The sequence below is a fragment of the Ambystoma mexicanum genome, chromosome 7q (genome assembly GCF_040938575.1).
Source record: "Ambystoma mexicanum isolate Mex_15411 chromosome 7q, UKY_AmexF1_1, whole genome shotgun sequence".
Classification (NCBI taxonomy): domain Eukaryota; kingdom Metazoa; phylum Chordata; class Amphibia; order Caudata; family Ambystomatidae; genus Ambystoma; species Ambystoma mexicanum.
The window spans coordinates 521,520,440-521,544,391 of record NC_090941.1 but is presented as its reverse complement, the minus strand read 5'-3'; the positions used below and the strand labels follow the sequence as shown (position 1 = coordinate 521,544,391).

The window sequence follows — 23,952 nt, the reverse complement described above, 5'->3', positions numbered from 1 at the left end:
GGAGGACCCAATCCCCTCGAAATACAGTTTGTAAGTGAAACTGGTTTTTCTTTTATTGAGGATTCCCGGCCTGACGATAGGGAATATTCAGGAGCATATGAATCCATGACAGACCCCATATGCTGGAGAAGGGGATAGCCACTAACACAAAAATTATTATTGCCATCCGATTTGAAATGTTCACGTCTCTTTTGAAACCTTTGTTTGAGGGCGTCAGGCTTGAGGGAAGTCGTGCGCCAGTTAATATGGAAGATCAAGGAGAAAAGTATGAACTACAGGCTATTTTGGATTCTAGGGTCTATCAAGGGACATGTCCATAGCTTGTTCACTGGAAGGGTTTTGGTCCTCAGGAGAGATCTTGGCGTTGAAGATGTTCATGCCCCTCACTTAGTAGCCAAATTTAATTAGTTACATTCAAATGTGCAATTGGGTGGGGGGGGGAGGCCAGTCAGGCTCCTTGCTAAAAACATTAAGGCAGGGACACATCAAGTATACAGGAGTATTTAGAAAAGGGAAGGTACGCAAGCATCTGAATGTTACTGTGTGTGGGTGGGGATTGGAGTTGTGTGGGTGGGGATTGGAGTTGTGTGGGTTCGGATTTCGGTTTCCTTTGGAGATTATTATCCTTAATTCCTTGCGTTGGGAATTCTTTGGTGAGGTAGTGTGGGACCCTTTCATCCTCTTTTGAAGTACCAGTGGATCAGTTTTCTATGCTCTGAAAAAGGTTAACATTTTATAAGTTAATTTAGACATAGGCAACCAGTTCTAGCTGAAAGCTTCAAGGGACATGTTGCAGATCACCGGTGGGATCTTTATTTCACCTCTTGAACTTCGCAAATAGATTTGTTTAATGCAATTCCTTTTTACTGCTGTGTGGATGTAGTGAAATTAAAGAAAATAATTCATACAGAAGAGAAAGGTATGGAAAGCAGTCTGCAGTAGAAGTAGTTTAATTGAAATAGAACAAGTTACTTACCTGTAACTCCTGTCCTCCAGCATGGGTCTGACATCGATTCTTATGCTCATGAATATTCCCCATCGTCACCTCAGTACACAAAAAAGCAGTTTCACTTTAGACTGAAAAAACTGCTCCTCTCCTCTATAGCCAATTACTGTCCTTTCGGTTATTCTGCCCCCAGCCAATGACACTCAACCTCGTAAGCTCCACCTCTGGTGGCTATCTTCAGATTTGGTAGAGCATGTTAAGTGGCAGCATGAATCAAGAAGAGCCAGAGGGGAAGGAAGGAGGGTGTGTATGTGAATCCATGCCAAACCCATGCTGGAGAGCAGGAGTTACAGTTAAGTAACATGTTTCTTCTCCAACATGGGGTCTGGCATGATTCACATGCGCATGAATACGATTACACAGCAGTACATGTACACAACCACAGGAGATGGCAAGGTTCAACAGAAGCAATACACTTAGACCTGGACCAGCCTCGCCTAAAGCAAACAGGTTGCATAGCACTGCTTGGCCGTCCCACGACTCCTCACTGGAATTCCTGTTGCCACAGTAGAATCTCGTGAAGGCATGGGTGGAGCTTCACGTAGCAGCCCTGCAAATGTTGAGCAGGGGAACACCAGAGAGAAACTCTGTCGTAGCTATGATGGCTCTGGTGGCATGGGCTCTCAGCCTCCCTGGAAGAGGTCTGTTGGCCAGCCTATGACAGTGCATGATACAGCCGGAGAGCCACCTGGAAATGTAAGCCTTAGACAGGGCCTTCCCATGTCCCCCGGTCCAAAATTGACGGACAATTGAGATCTTCCGATAGTCCTCCGTTTGTGCCAAAATAGACTGTGGATTGGTCACCAACAGATCATAGATAACTCCACAGCATATGGGGATGTTTTCACTCTAGAAAGACAATTGGTTTCTTCAACCCATATGCTCTATGCTATTGCACCATTAAGTTGTGCTAATCACACTCGCCTATACTATGTTGCTTGTTTTTGTCTGTATTGTTTGAAATGAAGTTGCTTTTTTATCCATATTGTATTGTTAACATAAATGTGAAAAATATGTTTCGTTTTTGAAATTGTTTGAGCACAGATTTGAGACTAATGCTCTAATTTAGTTTTGCTCATCTTTAACTGACTGGTATGACCCACCTTGAGTGTTGCATAACCAGTATATTAAGCATCATGAAATAAAACTCATGAGAACATTTATAAACAAGACTAAGAATAAGTGTACAAATGATTTTCAAATAGTCTTGTTGCCTAAGGGGTGCTAATAGCAGACCATAAGGATGGATCACCGGTGACTTATAGACCACCACCATTACCTTGCTTCAAATAGAAAAATAAAGTACTGGTAGTATGTTCTAACATTTATCAGTGGCTACTCCCCTTGTGATACACCAAATAAAACTTCAAGGCACGAACAACGTTCAGCAAATGCAACGACCTTTCAGCAGACTTAAAAGGGTTCGGAAAGAAGACTAGCAAAACCAAAGGTTTGTTGAGATGAAACCCTTAAGGAACCTTAGGCATAAAAGGTGGGGTGGGTGCGCAGCACCACCCTTGTAGCGTAGAAGGTCAAGTACAGCTGCTTGCAAGAGAGGACCTAAATCTTCCCGACCCGCCTGGGTGAGGTGATGGTCACTAGGAAAGCAGTCTTCCACGAGAGAAATTTCAGAGGCTCTTGATGCATCGGTTCAAACGGAGGCCCAATGAGCTTAGTCAAAACCACGCTGACCTCCCAAGCGGGAGCAGGGGTCTTCACTAGTGGAAAAGTCCTGAAGATGCCTTTGAGGATCTCCTTGACGAGCCTGTGCAACAACAGGGAGGTCTTACTAGGCACCCGGGTGTACCAGGATATGGCCACTAGATGCACCTTGATGAGACGTGAGCCAGGCCAGATTTGGCCAGCGAAAGCAGGTACTGGAGGAGCTGCAGAGCTGTGATTCACAGAGGCGTAATCTTCTGAGTCCTGCACCACACTGTGAAGCGTTTCCATTTATGGCCATAACAAGACAGCGCAGAGAAAGCTCTGGCTGGGATCTTCCTGCATTCCAGCGGCAGGGAATAATGTCCAAACTCTAGGGCTGCAGGAGCCAGGCCATGAGGCTCAGACGCTGGGTAAAGTATTCTTTTGTGTTCTCCGGAGAGAAGATTGGGAAGTGGAGGCAGTCGGATGAACAGAGCCACTGACAGACGGAGTAGGTCCGGGTGCTAGATCTGCTGTGGCTATGCCGGAGCAATGAGGATCACCCTGCAATGGCAAGGTCTGAATGTGTTGATCACACGTAGCAGTGGAATTGGTGGGAAGGCATACAGGGAGAGTCCGCCCCACAGGAATGAAAAAGAATCCCCCCGGGCTCCTCGGCTGAGGATACCTGCTGGCGAACATCAGGTACTTGGAGATGGCCGTCATTGCGAAGAGATCGATCTGGGGTTGACCCCACATGCAGAAGTGAAGACATACTTGAGCCTGATAAAAGTTCCCACTAGTGGTAGGACCTCAGCTGCCTGCTGAGCAAGTCTGCGCTGGTGGTCTTGATGCCTGCCAGGTGGAAGGTGATGAGGAAAATGCCCTGAAGAATGGCCCAATGCCACAGGGACTGGGCTACCAGGGAGAGCGCGGTGGAGCGCGTCCCGCCCTGCTTCCGGATGTATAACATGATGGCGAGTTGTCCGTGAAGATCTGCACCACCTTGCGCCGCAGATAAGGTTGGAACGATTTGAGGGCCCAGAAGACTGCCCAGAGCTCTAGGATGTTTATGTGGAGGTCTTCCTCTTCCGAAAACCAGAAGCCTCAGGCATGCAACCTTCTGGTGTTGGCCCCTCCCACCCCTCCAAGGAGGCATCTGCGGTCTGGAACTGAGGGGTTTGAAAGGGAGCTCCTTGCGTGAGATGTGGACGTTCATTGTAGAGCTTGCCAAAACTCCTGGGTGAGGGCAATCTTGTCCGTCCAAGTGCCTGTGACCTGCAGCCACCTTGCATCCAGAAACTCTTGGAGGCCTCATCTGGAGCATGCAAAAAGGAACAAGGTGGATGCAGGAGGGCATCATGCCCAAAATCGATGGAGCGTACAGGTGCAGTGTGCGCTGTTGGGCACTGCACCTTCATCGGGATGTCTGTCACCCTCTCCTCAGAGGGGGTAGCCAGGCTTGCGAACGTGTTGAGACGGGCATCCAGGAAAAGAGCATTCAGCAATGGCTCCATGCAGGACTTTGGATAATTGATGGTGAATCGAGATCCATCAGAAGGCATTATGGTCTCCGTTGTGTGCCGATTCGCCAGTGCATGAGAGCAGGAGCGGATGAGCCAGTCGTCCAGATAAGGGTAGACGTGGACATCCTTAAGATAGATGCGCTGCCACCAGGGACAAGCACTTCTTGAGCACCCCTGGCAGCGATTTTAGGCCAAAGGGCAGGGCCTTGAACTGGTTGTGCCGTCCCTGGACTACAAACCAAAGTAACGTCCGATGATTCGGGTGAATGGGGACGGGTAAAGTAGGCATCATCCAGGTCCAAAGTTGCCAGGAAATCCCCTTCCTCCAGCTGGTCGAGCATGTGCTGCAACGTAACAATCCCGCATTTCTGGAACTTCAAGTACGTGTTGAGGCGTCTTAAGTCTAGGATCAGCCGACAACCTACGGACATTTTCCGTACCAAAAAGTATCTGGACACTGGAGCCCAGGGTCGATGAGGGACCGGCTCTATTGCCCATTTCCTTAACATCGCCTGAACCTCCTGCAACAGTACTGCCATTTGCAGTTCTGGGCAACAGGAGGAATGAGAGGACACCTGTGTTGAAATTCCAAAACATGCCCCTGCTGAAGAAAGTCCAGCACCAATTTTTCTGTGGTGATGGCTTTCCAATTTTCGACAAAGTTCGATAGTTTGCCTCCCACTGGGGTGCGAAAGTAGGGGCCCAGGTCGACGGCCGATTCAGGCTGCTTGGGCGTCTGCTTCCTGGACTGTGTGCGACCACGCTGGCCTCCATTGCAATAGGCCTGGGTAGCGGCCCCTTGAGGCTTTCTGAATGGTTTCATGTAATAAAGTTGCAGTAAAAATGGGCGCTTTAAAAAGAAACGCAGCAAAAAGGCTCTCGTGTGGCCCCCACAATCCATATAATGGACACCCCTGCAGCCCCCGCTGCCCTTGCGTGGTACAATGGAAACATTTCTACCTGGTCACACCAGAGCCTTTTTGCTGCGATTCTTTTTTAAAAATGAAATTTTTTGGCGACCATATTACTGGATACCTCCTGAATGGAGCAGGAAGGTTGACGATAGGGGGTAGAGCCTCTGCTGAATTTCTGCCACCAAGGTGTGCATGGTGGAGAGGTTGTCCAGCGACATTACTGGGTGCTGACAGGGGTGTGAAGGGCACAGAGGGGAATGGCTCTGGTCTTAAACCCCCTTGGAGGGGCAAACAGCAGGTATGGGTCCTGGCATGGAGATCCCTCCTGGGACATGGGCCGATGTCCCCCTTCATGGTCTGAGTAAAACACCTCAGGTAGATGTTCACCTTCCGAACTACCGTAGATGTGCAGAGACTCCCTCAGAGACCCCACAGGCACTAGGGATACCCTCACGGGTCTTGGAAGAAAGTAGGACGGAGGTAGCAAGTCTCTCACCCCACCCGAGTCTTTCGGGAAGAAGGAGGCTGAACAAGTTGCAAAAGTGGTGTTGCAGCCGATGAGGTCAAGGTCGGCACATCAGATGGAGGGTGTGGCGGCAAAGCCACCCTTGGCGTCGCCATTGTCGCGACCATGGAAACAGCAGTCGCCGCTGAACTCTTAGTCAACGAAGTAATGGTGGTCGTTGACAGTCGTGGTCGTCGACGAAGCATTAGTCGTCGACTGAATTGTGGTGCTGGTAGACTAAGGTGTCGTCGACCGGGTCCTTGGGAGCGAAGATGACTAAGCCGGGGAGACCATCAACGGGCCTCCCGCAGGTCTCCGACAATCTTCCCTTGGAAGAGCATTTGTGCTTGGAAGGAGTCCGGGACCTCCTCACAGAGGGAACCCCTCCTCCACTGGTAGGCTTACCATCGACTGTGCCGGAGAGTGGGTCCTGCCTGAGCCAGATCCTGCAGCAGTTGTGACCTTCGATGAAGTAGATGCGTGCTGTTTCGCCTTCTTTTGGATCCCCTCAGAAGGGGCATCACAGGACCTCAACCTCTTTTTCTCAGAGAAAGCACACTCATGGGACCTGCCAGTCCTCGATGAGACACGACTGAGCCGGGAGGCTGGGCCAGAGGCCTTCTCCTCCTTGAGCCAAGCCACCAACCAGCGAGCGATAACGATCTCGCTTGGTCTTCGCCGGGAATCCACAGCAGATCTCACATCTGTCATCATCGTAGTCCAGATGCAGATAATTCAGACACTTGAGGGGCCGATCCTCGACATACACGTTCTTCAGGCCACAGGATATGCATGCCCTAAAGTGACTTCTCATGCCCACGTCGGACATTGTCTAGGTGAGCTGTAGGCCCAAGCCTGGGCCCGCTGAAAATGTGTAGAGAAGATGCAATGATGGAACTCCATCTTTGCCAACAACGGATCCCCATTGCTGGTAGTCAACCGCGATGGTTGACGATAAAAGGATTGAAGAAAAGCAATCAAAAGGTTATCCAAAAATAGCAGAAAAAAAAGAAATCACAGTTCTTGAGGACCAAAGTGAGAGGACTCCCAACACAAAAGTGCGGTAAAAATCTGAAGATGTCCACCGGGGTGGAGCTTACAAGGATGAGTATCATTGGCTGGGGGCAGTATGACCCAAAGGACAGTCATTGGTTATAGCGGAGACAAGCAGTTTTTAGTCTAAAGCAAAACTGCTTTCTTTTTTTTTACTGAGGATTACTAGCCTGAGGACGGGGAATATTCATGACCATGTGAATCCATGCTGGAGAATTTTAAGTTGCAGTAATTACTGAGTTGGGGAAACCACTGGAAGTTTGCATGGTGTGCTTGAATGAATGTTTCTGATCCAGCATGTAACGGATTCACATTCGAGCCTGCACGTGTTTCGTATGGAGTGTATCAACATGATGACCAGTGGCCTGCGAGCAGCAGCGCGGGTAATGAAAGAATGGTATGGAAGCCCAGCAGCGGGGGCACACTATTGCACCTGTTAACGAGTAGGGACGCATGGTTAATTCTCAGTGCGGCATAGGAGGATTGAAGTTTCAGTCGCAGATTCATCTGAAAGGACATAATTATATTAATCTTGTATCCGTGCATGGACAGCAAAGTACTATTGTTTAAGTGATTTAAGAGGCGAATTGCACGGAACAGTCTGCACATGGGAATGTGCATTTGTTGCAATATACTTTAACCTTGAAAATAAGTACAAAACTGACAAGAGAAAAAGCAAATAAGCATATGACTAAAAGTGTAAAACCGTATCCCAGTCTTTCAGCTCATTGCAAAGGCAACCAGGTGATGAGGGTAGTTTATTAGACCAACGCAGGGAGAAAATTGAAAGGGAACAATCATTGTAAAAAAGAAAAGCTAATGCATGTTTGTAAACTCCTGACCAGCAGCACATTCTTGATGTGTTGAACAAGTGGATCTGCTGATTTATTATTTTATCCACTTCCCCTTGGGAGGTGTAGAGACTAATTGGATATAGTCAGTTGTAGACTATACATTTCTGGAAGCTGTGTGGGGTTCAGCAACCTCTACAGGATGAGCGACTGGGACTAAAACCAATGGACTATACTAACTCTGCCCCCCTACCTTGGTCTGCCCACTTTAAAAGGAATCCAGTAAATCAGTACCCTGGTGTGAGAAGGTTGTCATGACAGGACTATCTTTGAAACATCAGTTTCCAGGAAACCTCAGAGGGAGAGTTTTTGTTCCCTGGTGGAAGGCGTCAACCCTCCTCAGGGCAACAAAGAGGCATTCTAGGCAGGACCCAACATGGCGCTTGTGGGTAACCACTAGGCCAGAAAGTTAACACACAGTAGGGCCTGTCATGAATGGGTCAATGCTCAGACAATAATATGTCTTCCAATGATTGCAGCTGTTTAATTGTGTAATCTCAGTTGCCACAGTGTCATAATTAGACATGGCTTATATTTATATATTAATAAAGATCAACAGGCTGCAGAGAAACACAATTATCCTTTGAAACAAAGGTGCAGGCAGTAAAAACAAAATGGCCTGTTGGAACTAGTCCAGCATCTGTGTTCAGTGATATACATGTGACTTTTGAACCTGCTCAGTTGGCACTGCTGGGCAGCTGCTGCGAATGTCAGGAGCCTGGCTGTAGAAAGGTACATGCCTACATTATTTTCGTTGGAACGGAGCATTAGGATAGTGGGGTCGGATTAGCAGATTTCACTTTCAGAAACAAAATTACCCACATTATTTTATTATTAAAAGTCGAAAAAGCTTAGGCTATTCCGCCCTCACCAGATTGAATTCTGTCACATCCCCCAGCCCCACTGGGATGCACAAAATGGCGGAAATGGAAAAGCAGCATAAGCAGCTGATTCAGTAGCTTTACCCAAGGCTGCTGACAGAGTAGCCATCCTCTCCCACTGCCAGCTGACTGCTTTTGCCAATACATACTTTGCAGTTTCTACTGAGGTGAAAGGAACAACTAATACTCTTTATGGTATGTAGGCTTGTAGGACTGCCTGCAGTAAAGTTGTTTCCCCTTCACAAATCCCAGAGACTTCCGATTCTCAGATCTCTACACCAATCTTAATTTCTTCATCCACCTCTGTGCTGCATACTGTTTGCTTGCAAATGGAATGTCCCAGATTTTCTATTATTTTCAGGCATAAGTTACATCAGCCTTCGCCATAAAAACCGTTCCAAATTAAAGACTATGCCAAATATTAAGGTTAGATCAATCTGATACCCTAATGCTTGTATAATTTGACAGGAAATGGTCAACTCTGTCCCAGATAGAACATGAATATCTTTTGAGCAATTCCATTCTCTTTAAAGCTCTTAAAGCTAGTGGTGGATCTGTACACCTTCATTCCCATGTACTCAATCCTTTTTCTATTCTGCTCTAAACGGCCAGCAGACAGTAAGAAGAAAAATGCCATTGCTTTCTCACTGTTAACACTATCACGGAATCTTGTTGGAGGATGAATTCTTAAGAACAGAACGTATGCAAGAGCCTTCTATTAACGTTCCTGCTTTAACAGACTAGTTCTAGCAGAAGCCACAATGGAGCAGTTCTTAAAAGGAAAATCAATCAGAATTACTGCAAAAACAAAAAAAACGTTTGAGACATACAAACACACCCTTCATAGTAGTTGGAAGATTGGCCGTAGAATCAAGGTTTGTAAGGAAAGGAAAGAGTGCCTTTTGAAAAAGCAAGATGACCTAAAGAAGACGCTGATCCTCAGAGAACGTTAAGCTAAGAATAAAACTACAAGGCAATCATTGCTGCAGTGCACAATAATAGTGCAGGGCAAATTGCAAGCCTTCAAGAGCCCTCACGCCTGTGTTTTTAATTTGAAAAATATATATTTTTAAAGATTTTCACGTTTTATTTACAAGTGTCCTGCAGGATCCAGATAGACCCACAGGAGTAAAAATGATAAAAAATACCATTGAAGAATACAGGTAAACACAAACTGTCAAAGATCACACAACTCCCAAAGAAACAAGTAATATATGGTACAAAGTTTATGTCCATACCTTCTCTCCTTTCATGGCGTCGCTCACGTGAAACAGTAGTCCTTTCCCGATCAGCTCTTCCTTTTTCCCTGACTGGAGAACGATTTTTTGAAGGACTTCGCTGCTTTTTCAAGGGTGAGGCAGAAGTGCGGACTAAATATGGAGAAGCTGAGCACCTGGCCAGTGGGGAAGCCACTCTCTGGTAAGGGGGTGAAGGAGTCCGTTTACGTCGAGGAGATACAGAAAGGCGTTGCTCCGAGGATTCTGAATTTGAGGAGGGAGACTGATGACGGGAGGATACTGGTGAGTGGTGTGGTCCAGAAGGTGAAACTGACCTACTGGAAAAACAAAAACAAAAAAAGACTAGGTCGGAGGAGACAAAAGATTTCCATGGGTTGCACTTTCTTAATGCCAATTATTTCTAGGACCCGCTTTTAAAAGTGTCTAAGCACAATTACAAAATTATAAGTCATTTCCTTTAAGTATTTGTCTTTTATTAATAAACAATGTTGATGCTAAGTAATGTTATCCAGTACTGTGCACATTTCTTTTTTTTATTCTTTGAAAAGGCCCTGAGAAATGCATATTTCAGCTTAACAGCAGGCATGAGATGGTTTGTCGGCAGTAAGAGTAACAGTACAGTTCCGTTAGTGCACCCTGCAATACATTATTCACATTTCTTTGTGGGGAAGTGGGGCATGCCTTGAACTTTAATCTAAAAAAATAAACAAAGAATGAAAATAGCTGAATTCCTTCCTTAGACTACCAGAGTGTCTCATAAATATCACACCTGCGAGATGGAGAGAAAGAATGTTTTGGTGCTGTCGACTTTGCTGGAGCCGGGGATGCTGGTCGCCTCCGTGCTGCAGGGGGAGAGTATTCTCTGGATTGCGAAGAATTACTGCCAGAACGATCAGAGGGACTGGGGGATCGCTTCTGTCTGCGAGAACCTTCAGAATGATCTCTGTTTATGAAATAAATCAAAGGTTGTCATGATGCTAAAATAATAGATCAAATAATGCACTTAAGGTTAAATATCTGAATAACTGCACTTTCAAGTTACTAAAGTACATTGCAAGTATTAACTAACGGCTGGAAAAGATAAAATACATTTTCTTACAATATACATAAGTCCAAATTTAGGGATAGCAAAAAGTTCTAAGCTGGCCCTTGCACAACCCCTACCTTCCTCCCCACCTTGCACAACCCCTCCCAAGTACTTAGGCAAAACCATCTTTGCCTTGGAACTGCAGGGCACTCAAAAGGTTAATGGTTAAAGGTATTTCAAGCTCATGCTCAGATTATACCCATACTTAAAAAAACTATTTTAAAAAACCACCCTTGATCCCACTATTCCTTAAAATACTCACCCCATCTCTCCTCTTCCTGTGTCATTTGCCGTCCTGTTTGGCGTTTGTATCCGCGTTGGCTGTTACGCGCTGGAAGGGCGTGCGGAGGTTCCACTACGTGATTTCTCTGTTACTCACCCTACGGTCTAGTGGTTTTCCAACATGGCGTCGCTGGTAGTATTTCTTTTCTCCTCTCCCAGCGATCGCGGCGTTGCAAACCCCTTCACTGCGCTAGCTCGCTGCTTTGGGTTTACACGCTAGTTTTCCAGCCTTGACCTCCTCGGTCACTTTCTGTACTTTCGGTCCGCCCTCTCCGGACTATCTCTCTCTCTCTTCCTTCCCTCAGCTCTACGGTGCGCTGTTCTCCACGCCCGCCTCCTCTGCCTTACCTTTCGGCTGCGCTGTCATTCAGCCGCCCTGGTTCCTGTTGCTCCGGAGTTGTTTTCTCTGCTGGTACCCTTTCCGGCGGCTATCTTTCTCTCCGGAACCTTCTTTGCTTCGGATGTCCGGCTTTGCCTGCTCCCATCAGCTAACTGCCTCAAGAACTCCACTACAACTGCTTGCTCCAGATCCTCTCGAACCGCTGCACTCCTCGGAGGGTTTTTTCTGCCTGAACAGGCTTTTTCCCTTCGTACTGTCTCGCCTCGGGAAGGGGGCCCCAGGTTTGCTATACTTTAGCACTCACTGTGGCTTCCTCTCGAGACAGATACTTTCAACACAAAAAGGAGAAGGACTATCTCTCTCACAGGCAACTGCAACCGGAGGACTTTGAATCAGGTGAGGAGAGTGGGGAGGAACGGGAGTCAGCGGAATCGGCCAAATCGGACAGATTGCAACGCCTAAAAATGTCGGCAGAAGAGCAGATACAAGAATTATGGAAGGCCATTCAGGGAATCTCCCAAGAGTTACAAACTGTTAAGGCAGAGAATGTGGTCTTGAAACAGATGATTACTGCCCGCGAACCACAATCCCCAGAACTTCCTGTCATGGCTCTTTCGGCAGGGAAGTTCGATGGAACTCCTAAAAAGGTCAAAGAGTTTTTGGAGGCCTGCTTAGTATATTTTACTTTCAGGCCCCGGCTGTTTGCCACCGACCAGACAAAGATCGGGTTCATGGTTTCGAACATGACCGGCAATGCACTGGCATGGGTCACTCCGCTGGTTACCGGGGCTAATCCCATCTTACACGATTTTGCTGGTTTTCAGAACCTGTTGAAGCAGACCTTTGAGAGACCCGAACTGACTTTCACCGCCTGCGAGGACCTGTTGGATATCCGACAAGGGTCATCGGATGTTCTATCGTACATATCAGAATTCAAGAGATTGGCTTCGGGTGCTGGGTGGTCTGAACAGGCACAGTTTGCCATATTTCGGCGAGGCCTTAAGGAGGAAATTAAGGACGAACTCGCCAGGGCTTCCAGGCCACCATCTTTTTCGGATCTGCTTTCCGCAGCTTTACAAATTGAATACAGACTGCAGGAACGAAGGTCAGAACGCCGAAAACAACGAACAACCGTTCATTTTTCCGATTCCACCGTCTCCTCCTCTCCTTCCCATACTACAGACGAACCCATGCAGATTGGAGCAACTAGAGGACCTCTTACCGCGACTGAAAGAAGAAGGAAGGAGAAAGGTCTATGTGCCTATTGTGGATCGGATCAACATCTCCTCAAGGAATGTACTGAACTTCCTCAGAAACGTCAGGGAAACGGTTTCCCTCGGCGCCAGTAGGGACCTGGTTCCGAGGGGCTTCTGATTCATCCACCAGTCCCTATGTGTCTCTCTCTATTTCGGCTCCATACATTCCTGAGGACTCCAGGCTTATGGTTCTACCTGTTATAATAAGGGTCAACGGCAGAACAGTTGAGTGTCTCGCACTCCTGGACTGCGGAGCCGCCGGAAACTTTGTCGATGTCATCTGGACCAAAAGGATGGGTCTCCGTACCTTGCCTCGCAAAGAAGATCAAAAGGTAGAAGGGGTCGACGGTTCTCCTCTCTCTTCAGGGCCTATTACTCATACCACCGAGGATCTATCAGTTACCATATTTCAACATTCTGAGACAATCCGGTTTAACATTATTCGAGCTGCCCATTTTCCGGTTATTCTTGGCTTCACATGGCTCAGAAAACATAACCCTCATGTCAATTGGGCGGACAATCAACTACAATTTACTTCCTCCTACTGCAAGCTCAACTGTTTTTCTGACGACGGTATTCCTCAGATTGTTACAGGGTCTACCACACAACTGGCTGGGGTTCATGCTCTACCTCTGTACTGTTCCCCTTACTCAGAGGTTTTCGTCGAAAGAAAGCCAGCGACCTTACCTCCCCATAGGCCAGAAGATTGTAACATTGACTTAGAACCCAATGCTTTGGTTCCATTCTGTAGGATGTTCTCTTTAACTCAAGCGGAAAGAAAGGTTCTTAAAGATTATCTTGATGCCAATGTTCAGAATGGGCTCATTCAACCTTCCAAGTCTCCTGCCGGAGCTTCTTTGTTCTTTATCAAGAAGAGAGACTCAACTGAATTGCGCCCATGTATCGATTACCGAGGCCTCAACAAGGTGACTATCCGGGATCGGTATCCTATGCCCTTATTACATGAGATCATTGAAGCTGTTCAAGGTGCACGTTGGTTCACCAAATTAGACCTCAGAAATGCCTACCATTTGTTACGCATCGCCAAAGGAGATGAATGGAAGACCGCTTTTCGCACTCCTTTCGGTCTATTTGAGTACCGAGTAATGCCCTTTGGTTTGGTGAATGCTCCTGCGGTATTTCAACGGTTTATGGATCGGATGTTTTCAGACTTATTGTCTGTCTCCATGATCATTTATCTGGACGACATCTTATATATTCCAGCACCCTAGAGGACCACAAAACCCATGTCCAAAAAGTTTTGGAAAGACTTAAAAACAACCAACTTCTTGTCAAACCAGAGAAGTGTGTTTTTGCTGCTACTTCAGTGCCCTATCTAGGGTATCATCTTTCTGAAAGAGGCATCGCCATGGATCCCAGCAAAGTTTCTGCTATTCTGGACTGGCCTTCTCCGGCTTCGATCAAAGAGGTCCAAAGGTTTCTTGGGCTCTCTAATTTCTATCGCTCATTCATCCCAAACTTCTCTAAAGCAGTTCTCCCTATTACTTCTTTACTCAAGAAGGTCAACAATCCCTTTAGCTGGACTTCCGAAGCAGAACAGAGTTTTCACAATCTCAAGAATCTTTTTTGTACTGCTCCCATTTTGCGCCATCCTGACCAGAATAGACTGTTCATCGTCGAAACGGACGCCTCGGCCTTGGCCATTGGAGCGGTTCTGCTACAAGTGTTCGAGGAACGAGAACACCCCATTTGTTACCTTTCCAAGACGTTGTCTCCCAGCCAACTGAACTACTCCGTACTTGAAAAAGAATTGCTGGCTATAAAACACACATGTGAGACCTGGCGACATCTATTGATGGGAGCAAGGCAGACCGTTATCATCAGAACGGACCATAAGAATCTCAAGGTCCTTCAGAATATGGAGTGTGTCAACTCCAGGCAGGCTCGCTGGGCATATTTCTTTGCCCAATATGATTTGCGAATTACCTACTTGCCTGGTACCAACAATACTCTTGCGGATGCTCTCTCTCGGAAGGGTCCCATATGTGAGGAGAAAAGACATACCCCAGAGCCGATGTTCCACAGGAATAGGATCTTAACGGTTGCTAATACCTTTTTGGAAGAGGTTCGAGCTGGTGTTGCTTCGGATGGTACCGTTCCGCTACTCAGAGGAGAGACTTCCTACACCAACAAAGAGGGTTTGCTATTCCTCAACCATCGTCTATACATACCTTCCGGTCCACTACGTCTGAAGATCATAAATTGGTGTCATGATTCACTCACTGCAGGTCATCGTGGGAAGCTAAGTACCACAGAAACTATCACTCGTTCTTTTTTTTGGCCGGAACTCAAAAAGGATGTGGAGGAATACATACTCAGCTGCCCGGTTTGTGCCATGACTAAGTCCATTACCGGCAAGCCCTTGGGTCTTCTCACCCAACCTGAAGTACCCTCTCGCCCTTGGGGTTTGCTTTCTACGGATTTCATTGTAGAACTTCCTGTTTCTAACTCCTGCTCCTGTATTATGGTTACAGTTGACACCTTGACCAAACTGGCTCATTTTTCCCCATTGCGTGGTCTTCCTACGGCTACCGAGATGGCTGAGGTTTTCGCCCACGATATCTTCCGTCTTCATGGTCTCCCTGACAAGATCATCTCGGATCGTGGCAGCCAATTCGTTTCGAAGTTTTGGAAGGCTCTTTGTTCTCGCCTTGGTATGGAACGTGCTCTGTCGTCTGGCTTCCACCCTCAGACCAACGGTCAAACTGAGCGCCTTAACGCCACATTGGAACAGTACCTTAGATGCTACAGCAATCGTCTTCAGGACAATTGGGTTTCTTTGCTTCCTACGGCAGAGTTTACTTATAATAACTCATTTCATACAGCCATTGGACTCTCTCCTTTCTTTTGCACCTATGGGGTACACCCAAGATCTCTTCTTCCCTACATTCCGTCACCCACCAATTCCCCGACGGCTGAAGAAGTACTGCAGTCTATTTCTGATGCACACGTCACTGCCAGAAGGTGTTTGGAGAAGAGTCGTCAATACAACAAAACCCAAGCGGACAAACATCGTAGGCCTTGCCCTGAATGGAAGGAAGGGGACAAGGTCTGGTTGTCCACCAGGTTCTTGCCGCGATGGGTTCACCCTTCTAAACTCTCTCCTCGCTTTTTGGGTCCTTTTCCCATTCTTTCCAAAATAAATCCTGTTGCCTTTCGACTGAAACTACCTCCTTACCTCCGCCGCATTCATCCTGTCTTCCATGCCTCTCTTCTCAAACCTTTCATCCCGGACGTCCACCAGAGAGCTGTTCCCGACCAGCCTTTTCCTCAGGTGGATTCCTCTAGGGAATATGAGGTCTCTGCTTTACGTGACTCCCGCCACTACCGTGGTAGGTTGGAGTATTTGGTGTCTTGGAAGGGTTACCCTAGGTCGGAGGACTCGTGGGAACCGGTTTCCAACATTCATGCCCCTCGGTTGTTGGCTCAGTTTCATGCCCGCTTCCCCTTTAAGCCGGGGGTCCTACGCTCTGGGAGAGGGCATACTGTCATTCGCCGTCCTGTTTGGCGTTTGTATCCGCGTTGGCGGTTACGCGCTGGAAGGGCGTGCGGAGGTTCCACTACGTGATTTCTCTGTTACTCACCCTACGGTCTAGTGGTTTTCCAACATGGCGTCGCTGGTAGTATTTCTTTCCTCCTCTCCCAGCGATCGCGGCGTTGCAACCCCCTTCACTGCGCTAGCTCGCTGCTTTGGGTTTACACGCTAGTTTTCCAGCCTTGACCTCCTCGGTCACTTTCTGTACTTTCGGTCCGCCCTCTCCGGACTATCTCTCTCTCTCTTCCTTCCCTCAGCTCTACGGTGCGCTGTTCTCCACGCCCGCCTCCTCTGCCTTACCTTTCGGCTGCGCTGTCATTCAGCCGCCCTGGTTCCTGTTGCTCCGGAGTTGTTTTCTCTGCTGGTACCCTTTCCGGCGGCTATCTTTCTCTCCGGAACCTTCTTTGCTTCGGATGTCCGGCTTTGCCTGCTCCCATCAGCTAACTGCCTCAAGAACTCCACTACAACTGCTTGCTCCAGATCCTCTCGAACCGCTGCACTCCTCGGAGGGTTTTTTCTGCCTGAACAGGCTTTTTCCCTTCGTACTGTCTCGCCTCGGGAAGGGGGCCCCAGGTTTGCTATACTTTAGCACTCACTGTGGCTTCCTCTCGAGACAGATACTTTCAACACAAAAAGGAGAAGGACTATCTCTCTCACAGGCAACTGCAACCGGAGGACTTTGAATCAGGTGAGGAGAGTGGGGAGGAACGGGAGTCAGCGGAATCGGCCAAATCGGACATCCTGTTCTCTCTTAACTTCTAGAGTATGCTATCTAGTCACAGGTTTCCTTTTTCCTCAACTTTCACTCTATGCTCCCTCCCCAATAACCTGGCTTTAAACCCTCCACTCAACTGCTCTGCCCATCACTCTAAACATTTTTCCATTCCGATTCTCCTCAACCTTTCCACAGCCTTTGATACTGATGACCACACCGCAACCATATATGAAGAACAGTTTCTTTTTGAGGGGCTGTTGCATAATTTCAAGGGTTTACATTTGAATACTAGAATTCAAGTTTGGTACAATGGAGAGGAAGAAAAGTAACTATATTTTGTCAATTTTGACTTTGCATCCCGAAGAGTTCCCTTCATATATTGATCCACAAAATATACATGTGTGAGATATTATCAGTTACCCATTTTGAATAACAGAAATATTCGGCAATGCAGACCGGCCGTTATTTATTTGCTTTGGGCGAATGAAACCGTGGTTTCTGGGTCACTCACAGATTTAGCCAATGTAATGTATTTAAGAAATAAACTCACTGTTATATAGTTTGCCAATTCTTCTTCCAATTTTAGTAATGAATGGTGCCAAAATATTTTAGGTTTTTAATTAATCATTGTATAATTTATGAAAGTGTTAAATGTTGTGAGACACTAATGGATTAGAATTATTGGCGTTTTCAAAACCAGACGTTTCTTCTTTCTTCATTTACCTTGCTTGGTCTATCTGGCTCGGTTCTGAGGTGATTCCCATCCTGTCTTTCGGATCCATGTTATTCTCTCCTGGGCTAGGCACATTTCTCCTTCTTGACCTCTTCTCCATGGTGTCCCTCAAAGCACAGCACTAGGTCCTTCACAATTTTTTCTTTATAATATTCCTTTCTGCTCTTATCTCATCGTTCAACTCATCTTGGCAAAAAAGTGGAGGATTCTAGAATTTGATGGCTGATATGGCAGCTTTAGAGCCTTCAGTGGCCCTTTTCAACACTCATACACTGATCAACAGCTTTGCAAGGCAATTTAAATACTCCCCTGTAGCTTGCCAACAATTGATCGCTTCTCTGGATGACCACTATTCCCTGCAGAATCACACGTGTAAGAAACCAGAGATAAAGATTCCCCAAAGGGCACATGAAGCTAAGATGATCAAAGCACCACATTTTGGGCATTAAAGAGTTAGAGTCTACAGTGATGTCAGAATGGAGAACGAGAAACTCTACACAAACAGCTTCATAGAATGCAAACTGTGACAAAACAATCAGGGCACATTGGAGAAAAAGAATATTACACCTTCTCAGTTTTCCCACACGGAGTCAGTGCTCGAGATAAGGGTACAGAATAGGCAGACCATAGACGAAATAAGACTACGCCAGACAGTCTCGAATCCAATCTAAGGTTTTCCATGAAGGCGAGTGTTTTCGGCAATACTATGCAGCTTAGACAAATTAAGATGTGCGATAATAGAATCAGTTTATTCCCAGACTTGCCTCCCGAGGTAATCACTAAGAAGTAACGGCAAGGGAATTGGCCTAGGAACTGAACATTAAGACAGCCTTTCAAAGCACTACCTCTGAAAATGTTAACTTTACTCACCGTAGTGACTATAGTACTCATAGTCCATAATTCTCTTTCCTCCATCCTTGTGGGCGTCCCGCAACATGGGGACAGTATCGGAACCTTTGGCAGTGAAAATTTGAGCTTGCCCATAATTGTTGTCACCTGAAAATTGAGCGTACTGAAACCTCTGCTGCAAACTAGGCTGCCAGGGCCAGTTTGGCCTGGTCTGGTTGTTCCACTGCCCCGCCCTGCTGCATCAGGAAGCCCCTGCTGGGGATCAAAAGATGGACGGGACCCTGGGAGTACAACTGCAGCAGAACCGAAAACCAGGGTCTCGAAGGGCACTGGGGGCAACCAGGATGAGGCTGCAACCCACTAAGGCCTGGAAATCGCGGAGAGTCCATTGGAGCAGAGGGGTGGGCGGGAACACAAGACACCTGCGGCCGGGCCAACAGATCTGGAAGGTGTCTCCCAGAGACGCCCCCCGACCCTGACCTGCCCATGAAGCAAATTGGGGGCACTAGGCATTCCGAGGGGATGCAAACAAATCCAGGTCTGCCAACTGCCAATGCTGGAATAGGGGCAACAAGGAGTTGTTGTGCAACTCCCACTCGTAGGTGTTGAACCCAAAGCAACTCAACTGGTCCGCTTCTGCATGTCCCCTGGGAGGTGGACTGACGAAAATTCATATCCCCTCTGTCAGGGCCCATTCCCAGTTCAAAAACGCCTCCATGCAGAAGAGGGGGGTGCGGGTGCCACCCTGCTTGTTCAGGTAAAACACTAATAGAATTGTCTGTCCTCACCAGAACAGACCTGTCCCTGATGAGGGGCAAAAACGCCAGCCAGGCCCACTGCTGTGAGCTTGAGCAGATTGATATGCAGGAGGGCTTCCGTTCTAGACCATGGGCTGTGAATCTCATAGCCGTCCAGAGTAGCCCCCCCAGTCCGGAAGAGAGGAGTCAGTCACCACTAGGGCAGGCTCTGGTTAGGTGAAGGCGGCTCCCACTGAAACACTGCCAACCATTAACCACCAGCGAAGATCGGGTAGCAGGAGGGTGGTATTAGGATCCTGTCTTAGACCCAGTCTCCTGATCCCAATTGACAATCAATTGGAGCTGGAGGCGTCTCATCTTGAGGCGAACATGCTGTACAGTGAGCACGCAGGAGGCCATCAGGCCCAGGATGTGCTGGAACCACCATGCCGAGGTGGTCGAGTTGACCAGAAAGTGTCCCTCGGCCTTGAGGAGGGACATAAGCCTCTCGGGCGTGGGGAACACATGCTGAACGGTAGTGTTCCAACACACCCCTAGACCAGTTCCTGAGACGGGCAGAAGTGTGATTTCCTCTGGTTGAGGGGAAAACGCAAGCTGAAGGGTATCCGTGAATCTCTGGCAGGAGTGCACCACCCCTTCGGGTGACCCCCCACTCAGCTAGTCATCCAAATAAGGGTATAGATGATGGCCCTCCAAGCGGAGGAGACCAGCCACTGCGCTCAACTTCATGAAGATACGGGGGGCTGAGTTCAAGCCAAAGGGCAGCACTTTGTACTGGCAGTGGTAAGACCATTGTGAACCGCAGAAACTTCTGATGTGGTTGGTAGATGGGCATATACAGGTACACACCCTTGGGGTCCAGGGAAAACATCCAGTCCCCTGCACACAGATACTAGACTATGTGCGCAGGAGTAATTCAAGCGTTCCAGCGGTAAAGACAGGTTTAGCAATGACAGGTCCAGGTCTACACTCAGGCCAGCCTGCGTGTTCTTGGGTACCTCAAGGAATAGTAACCGAAGCCCCTGTATGCAAGAGGAACCAGTTCTATCACCAGCATCTTCAAGAGAGAAATGACCTCCCATAAAAGAGCCAGGGACCCGATCTGCCTTAGAGGAGGAGAGGATGGCAGAGGCAAAGGGAGAGGAATACTGAAGCCTGTGGAGACTACGGATAGGATACACAGACGCTTCCAGGTGTCCTGGAACAGTGCCAAACGCCCCCTCACGGGTAAGCTGTGTTCCACGACCCCAATGTCACTGGTTCTTTGCGTCAGAGGCAGGGGCCGGGAAGGCGGGGGGGCACGGAAAAACCCTGTGCAACGTCCTCTGCTGCTTCCTCCTGTTGCTGGGTGACTTGCGAGGCTTCCGCGTACTGCAGTTTCTGAAACCCTTGAAGCTGGAGAAAGTTTGGGGTTTGTACTCTGTCCTACCCTGGGATTGAGGGAAAGATTTCTGACCTAGCTTTGTCAGGATGGCCAAGGACTTGGCTGTTTGAGTAGGTTTTTTTCTTTGTCAATTTGTCATCAGACGACGAATGAAAAAAGTCCAAGCCCTTAAAGGGAAGATTTAGGATTCGATCCTGCACGTCAGAAGAAATCTTTGTGGTGTGCATCCACGCCGCCGTCCTCATCTCGACCCCAAGGTACAGCCCTCTGCTGGCTGTGTCGATGTGGCAGACCGAATACTCCATGGAGGTCCTGCGCAATGGGCCGGGCATCTGCAAGAGCAGCCTTGAATGTGGCTTGTTTGTCCGAAGGGAGGTCGGGCAGAAATTCCCCGAGCTCCCGCCACAGCTTCCGGTTAGCCGCAGCCAAGGTGGCCTCCATGTTGGCCTGCTGGAGCTGCAGTCCTGAGATGGAGTAACATCGCTTTCCCAAGGACTTTGCCCAGCTTCGAGGGGCAACTGGAGGTGGCTCCCGTGGAGTAGATGGTTTAGAATATAACAAGGCTGTGGCCACCACAGAGGAATAGGGCTGCGGGTGGAAGGCAAGGAGGATTGGCTCCCCGTCTATCAGCCTAAACCTGCTGTCCAACTTCTTGTTCATCTGGGCGTTGGCCCAGGGCGTCTCTCAGACCCTTTGCACCAACTGCAGCACATCCCTCCGGAAGGGAATGCCAGACCAGGTACTGGTGAGTTTCCTCAAGACCGCTGTGAGCACCCCCGACTTCTGGGGGGTAAAGAAGGCATGGTATCAACAGTAAGATAGACAAAAGTGACCACAGTTCAAGGGTGTTTATTGAACTTATACAAAGGTGGGATAAACGCCTATCTAAATCTACAGATGGGAGCAAACTACAACCATCAAACAATAACAATACAGTCCTAGTAAAGTCTTGTCAAAATAAAAAGGGCCTATACTAAAAATACCCATTGCCAATCCTCATTACTAATATACAAATAGTGTGGGGGTGATGTTCATGAAAAAGAAAGTAGTGTTCACAAAATGATAAGTTTTCAGCACGGGGAAAGGTGGTTCACTCGAGCAAAGTACACACTCTGGCTTCTGCAGCCCGAAGATACAGTTCCAGTTTCACAGTTCAAGACCTATGTCCAAACCTCTTGACTTTCTGTAAGTCTCTTGACTTAGAAGGCCAGGTGTGCAAATACAACACGTAAATGTTCTTTTCCTTTTAACACAATTTGGGTGTTCACCCTGGATCCCCCTCAGCCGGGCTCAGATCCTTTTTACTCAATTAGTCTCCCTCAGCCAGGCTCGGACTGATTGTGAGGTAGATTAGACTATCCAAGACTTCCGAATGTGCACGGGTTTGGCTTGACCACTTTGATCTCAATATTCCTTTTTCTCACACTCCGCCTCAGTTGGATACTTAAGAGACTTTCGAATGAGCACCCAAGTGGCACCGTGTAGGATATCTTTTCTTGGCCTCCCAAAGGTCAATTACAAGTTCAGCTACTCCTTGTGGTTTCCAATTATATTTGCGTCGCTCATTGCCAACGCCTCTCACACTCTTTAAACAATGTTGCCGCTTGCAACCTTGGTTCAAAACAACCTAGTTTGGTATCAGTCTCTCCAACTCAGCGGCTGTGCTTTCTTTTCGGATGCCACTTTGTCGTAGAAGCCAAGGACAGTACCAAAGTGGCAATTGCTCCTCCCCACCTTGGTTATCGACGCAGCAGAGCCCCGGGTACCTCCGGCACACTGTGCAGGTCTGATCAATCTTAGTGTCTGGTCCTAGGTTTCTTACTTTCCAAGGCTCACGAAAGTAACAGTCTTTAGAGGTCAAAGGTCCTTCCCTCCTTGCAACCCTCTATGGTCTTGCCGTCTTTCTCCTTGCATTAAACTGCCATCTTGGAACTGCTGTTTCGTGTGTTTTGCCTCACTCAGCGTGTGCTTTCATGCTCTGTTTTTCATCTGTGTGGCGAAGTGCGATGGGAGTCAGGTGTGTGTAATAATCCGTAATTGCATGACCTTGTCTGTCCATGGTGTTGGGACATGTCAGGTATACAGCTCTGGTGTTAGTTCGTTGTCGCTCACGGTGAACTGTCCATGAGAAAGTGTTTGTGTCAGGGGAGGGGGGTTGAGTTCCTAGGTATCATTGGGGAAATGGTGTTACAAGGAAGGGGATACGGCGTCTCATCCACCGGTGTCCTACCTCGACTCCTGGAAGATCCCTCATCTAGGTGATCCTCCCGCACTGGTCCACCTTCAGGAACCAGGTCCAAAAGCGATGGCCGTGTCCTGTCCACCTAGATAACAGATCCCCGGGGAGTAGCGGGTGAGATACCTTCAGGTTTCTCACAGGGGCTTCCTCACCTAGAGAATCCGCCAGGCCCTGGAGGAGGTGATGAAAGGCCTTCACAGAAACAGAGGGCTCCTTGTCCTGGAAGTCATCGTCCCCATCCCCTTTTCATAGACCGAGGGGAATCCAGGGCCTGCGACACAGGTGCCGGAGGGGTTCCCCCACCCACATGTCCAGAGCCGCCAAGTCCAACGGCTGTTGAGGGGAAGGCATTGGTGGTACAGGTGGAGGTGGAGGTGATGGGGTCAGTAAAACCGGTAGGGCTTTAGCAGGTGGTGGGACTAGAAGCAATGGAGGCGTCCCCAGGGGAGGAGGCTGGGGCGCCGCCTGGAGGATGACTTCCTCGACAATGTCCTTCATGAGCCCCTTCATCCGAGGGGAACGCATGAGGAAGAGGGAGCGTTTGAAGAAGCGGTCCTCACTAGCCGCCGGGTCCCTAGAGGCGATGGGCCTCCGCTCCTGGTCAAAGCGCTGAGGCACCAGGTGCACGTAGCTGTAAGGTTGTGATGGGTAGATGTATCCGAGGGGACCAAAATCCTGCACCGTAGGATCCGCTGCTGCTTATCGAGGGAAGGGGGCTGGAATCATTCTGGAAAGCCCACTTGATGGGCGAAAGCAATAGCAGACCCTGAGCCGGATCCAAGAAGGTCACCTGCCTGGCAGGCTTCGACATGTGCCGCTCTGCCATTATGAAACCTTGCACCTTCGAAGGGAGGGCGCAGAGACCCAGAGTCAAGAGAGGCCTCAGGCACGAGAGGATACAGCTTGAGTCTTGCACCCAAAGCAGAGGTGCCAGCCTCAGAGATCCATTTGGTAGGTGCTGAGCCCTCAGCCGGTAGTTCAAACACTGTGGTTGACTGCCTCTGAGGCAGCTCCGGTAGGCTGGGAGCCTTCAGCACCTGTGCCGGTAGCCGTGTTGGATCTAGCTGAGGAACGACTGAAGTGGCACTCTACCATCCCTTACCCCCAGGGTAGAAGAACAGAATGAGCCTGATCG

The 23,952-nt window shown here is 48.3% G+C and overlaps 1 protein-coding gene across 2 annotated transcripts in view; it reads right to left on the bottom strand.

Moving 5' to 3' along the window:
- The window catches only part of ZC3H13 (zinc finger CCCH-type containing 13), a 1,331,719-nt gene that overhangs the window by 665,734 nt on the left and 642,033 nt on the right, over positions 1–23,952 (bottom strand). The window contains exons 9-10 of one of the 2 annotated variants that reach the window (XM_069639959.1): positions 10,388–10,561; positions 9,619–9,935 (exon numbers count right to left, since the gene is read on the bottom strand). In XM_069639959.1, the coding sequence (XP_069496060.1) occupies positions 9,619–9,935; positions 10,388–10,561 (491 nt within the window). The remainder of the gene's footprint in view (positions 1–9,618; positions 9,936–10,387; positions 10,562–23,952) is intronic. The other variant, XM_069639960.1, reaches the window with a different exon arrangement.